This window comes from Nannospalax galili, unplaced genomic scaffold (genome assembly GCF_000622305.1).
Source record: "Nannospalax galili isolate Female #2095 unplaced genomic scaffold, S.galili_v1.0 scaffold25, whole genome shotgun sequence".
Classification (NCBI taxonomy): domain Eukaryota; kingdom Metazoa; phylum Chordata; class Mammalia; order Rodentia; family Spalacidae; genus Nannospalax; species Nannospalax galili.
Genome location: NW_008355642.1, coordinates 6,268,183 through 6,271,544, shown reverse-complemented (window position 1 = coordinate 6,271,544; position 3,362 = coordinate 6,268,183). Strand labels below are relative to the sequence as shown.

Sequence of the window (3,362 nt, the reverse complement as noted above, 5' to 3'; positions counted from 1 at the left end):
ATATACCCACAATGAGAAGATGATTTTACTTAGTCTGGGAGAAAGTACTTCAGAAGCTCCAACTTCATATTTCATAGCAGGCTTTGCATTTAATTTCAGGAACTATAGACAGGTCTAGGGTAACAATGGAGTAAATGAAGATCAGGGAATCTGTAAATGATATCAGGCATGCTATCAGTTGACACCAGCTCAACAGTAGGATTGATTACAGTGTTAACTTGTCCTACCTGCAAAATTATGTGTCCTGTTTCCAAATGAGGATCAACAAGGTACATTTATGTACCTTCAAAAATGTATTTGGACCAGCTTCATAAAGGCAAGTTAGTCTAAAATTAGTGCAGGAACATCACACATTTTTTTTATTTTGAACATAATATATTTACTAATTCTTTGGGAATTTCCTACTAATGTATTTTGATCATCTTCATTCCACATTCTTTCCACTAGCTCCTTCCAGAACCACCCCCAACCTTACCACTCCCAATTTCATGTCATCTTTATTTTGTTAATAATATTTTTATTCTTTAAGAATTTTGTACAATGTACTTTGATTATATTCAACCCTCTTTCTCATCACCTCTCAGATGTAGCCCTACCTGCCTAGTCCCTGCAGAACTTCAAGTCCTTTCTTAAAAGTCCATCAAGGCCAGTGTGTGTTTGTCAAATACTCTTGGGTGTGAGTCCTTTTCCTGGAGGGTTTTCAACCCACTAGGGGCCATACCCTTAAAAAAAAACTTTCTCTTGCTCTACCAGAAGCTATCAAGTTGCCAATAGCTCCTCAGAGAGGGATAAGACTTCATGTCTACTGTCCCCCTCCATGCTAGGGTTTATGTATGGCCTGATCTTGTGAAGATCTTGTGCATGCAGTCAGTCACACCCTTGGTCAGTTCTTATATGCCTAGCCCTGTTATGTCCAAAAGCACTGTTTTGTTATAGTCATCCACTGCCCCTGGTTCTTAAAGTCCTTCCACCCGTCTTCTGTGAGGATCACTGAGCCTTGCAGGGAGGAATGTGATAGATATATATAATTTTGGTTGCCTAAGCAATTTAATACAGGAAATTAAAAGAAAACTCTTCCTTTTGTAAAATTCCATATTTCAATAGTAACAGCACAGCTCACAAGAAAGAAGCTGAATGCTTTAAATATATTAGTGTAAAACCAATATATGTAGACTGATTAGAGTCCTACCCAGAGAAACTCACTCAGGTTAACATTGTTAACCTGAGTGAGAAGACACACAGGTCCAAGTGATTAACTTCAGTGGGGAAAACAGGGTGTTCTTGCCACTACCTCCTGGAATGATGCACATAAATAAGCCTCCCCTGAGGCAGGATTAGAAACTTCAGTGGCTTCATCAAGCAGCCCAGGTGTCAATGGCTCTACATCCTAAGCCTTAGAAGTTTAAAAGTGACTAAGGTGAATTAAGTGCCTCTCTACTGACTGTTTCTGCATTATTTCCCCTTCTCTTTCTTAAAAAGGCTTGCCTCTGGTCTTTGAAAGAGAAGCAGCTATTATGGAACAGTACACCACAAGAAGATTCAGGTGTGTTGAAAAAACTGCATCTATAACTTGATAATAGCACTTTATATAAGACAGTTGATTAGATGCTGTTTTCTTTGGCTTAAAACAATGTAATCCTTCCTGGTATAAAAAGTAGCATACTTCTGTTTCTATGACATATTGTGTGAAAATGTTGAAAAGAATGGTTTATCTCTACTCTGAAATGTCTTAATATGTAGCAATGCAATGATCAAATGGAATACCAAGCTACATTAAAGATTTAATACATTAGCATTACAAATGTAATATGCAGGGTATTTCAGACATTTCAAGACAGATTGCAGAATGGTATACTGTTGCAGGGGGGAATCTAGCTCTTAAAACGGGTGCAGTTCCCCCGAAGGGCCCCATTCCACTGAAAAGTGTCATTGAATGGCAATCATTTGTATGTTTATTTCAGAGAACCTTTGGGCACTCATGAACTGAGAATTCCAACCAGCAGCAGATGCAGACCACTTAGAGTCCTACATGGAGAACCCCCTCAGCCTAGGTGGTTGCCTGATCAAGAAGAGCCACAGGTTCAAGTACTTCAGCAACTGCAGGGGGCAACCAGAGTGTTCATGCCACTACATACTCAGGATAGTGCACTTAAGCCTTTGCAGAAGCAGGCTCAGGCACCTCCACGACTATATAGAGCAGCTCAGGTGTTCAAGCCACTACAAACTCAGATTAAGGCTAAGGCATCTATACCTCTATACATGCAGATTAAGGCACCTCCACGACTAAGGAAGGCAGCCAGGGTCCTCATGCCAATACCTAGTCAGAGTATAACGCCTAGTCTTCTACAAGTACAAGCCCCCATACCTAAAGAGATCCAGGCTCAGGTCAAGACATTAGAATTGGACCAGCCTAAAGATCTGGACCAGGTGCCAGAAGAATTTCAGGGGCAAAATCAGGCATCTGAACAACAGCAAAGGCAGGGCCAGGCAGCTGAACAACAGCAAAGGCAGAATCAGATTCCTGAGCAGCATCTGGATCAGAATCAGGCACCCGAACAGCCAGAGGTACAAGAACAGGCTGCCGAGCCTGCACAAGCTGAGACTGAGGCAAAGCAACCTGAGTTATTACAAGTACATGCCCAGCTGTTCCTGCCTCTACTCTCACAGAACCATCATGTGCTCTTGCCACTTCATTTGGATACCCAGATACTAATTCCAATAGGGGGACAAAATGAAGGGTCATGTCAAGCACAGGCCTGGGCACTAGGGGCCTCACAGGCAGTTGACTCAGTTCAAGCATTGGTAGAGGGACTATCAAGAGACCTGCTTCGAGCCCCACACTCACATATCTCAAAGCCACTTGGTCCACTACAAACCCTGATGGAAAACTTGTCATCAAACATGTTTTACTCTCAACCAGAACAGACAAGGAAGAAAAAATCGAAAGTTTCTAGTCTAAGGCAAGCATTGGCAAAAAGGCTATCACCAAAGAGGTTCAGGGCAAAGTCATTATGGAGAATTGAAGAGTTTGAACTCTCAGATTTGGAAGCTGGCAGGAGACGGCGCCAACGTAGATGGGAGGACATTTTCAATCAGCATGAAGAGGAACTGAGACAAGTTGAAAATGTAAGAATTTTTGATACTTTTCCTATGTGAAACCTGATGAGAAAAGATACGAGTTCATACTTAATTTTTTTCCTCTGTAAAAACAAATGAAATAAATATTCTATATTTTACCAAAAATTTAATAATTTATATGTCAAAAAGATCATTCTGAGCTTTCCAGATAACTGTGATCCAAAGATGAAAATTTTCTTTAATAATGAAAGTAATGGCTTAATGTATCTCCATAGGACTTGTGC

General features: G+C 40.8%; 1 protein-coding gene across 2 annotated transcripts in view; it reads left to right on the top strand.

Moving 5' to 3' along the window:
• Nrk (Nik related kinase) overlaps positions 1-3,362 on the top strand; it is a 125,952-nt gene that overhangs the window by 79,362 nt on the left and 43,228 nt on the right. For both annotated transcript variants that reach the window (XM_008852988.3, XM_029556058.1), the window contains 2 exons: positions 1,480-1,543; positions 1,962-3,126. In XM_008852988.3, coding sequence (XP_008851210.1) covers positions 1,480-1,543; positions 1,962-3,126 — 1,229 coding nt within the window. The remainder of the gene's footprint in view (positions 1-1,479; positions 1,544-1,961; positions 3,127-3,362) is intronic.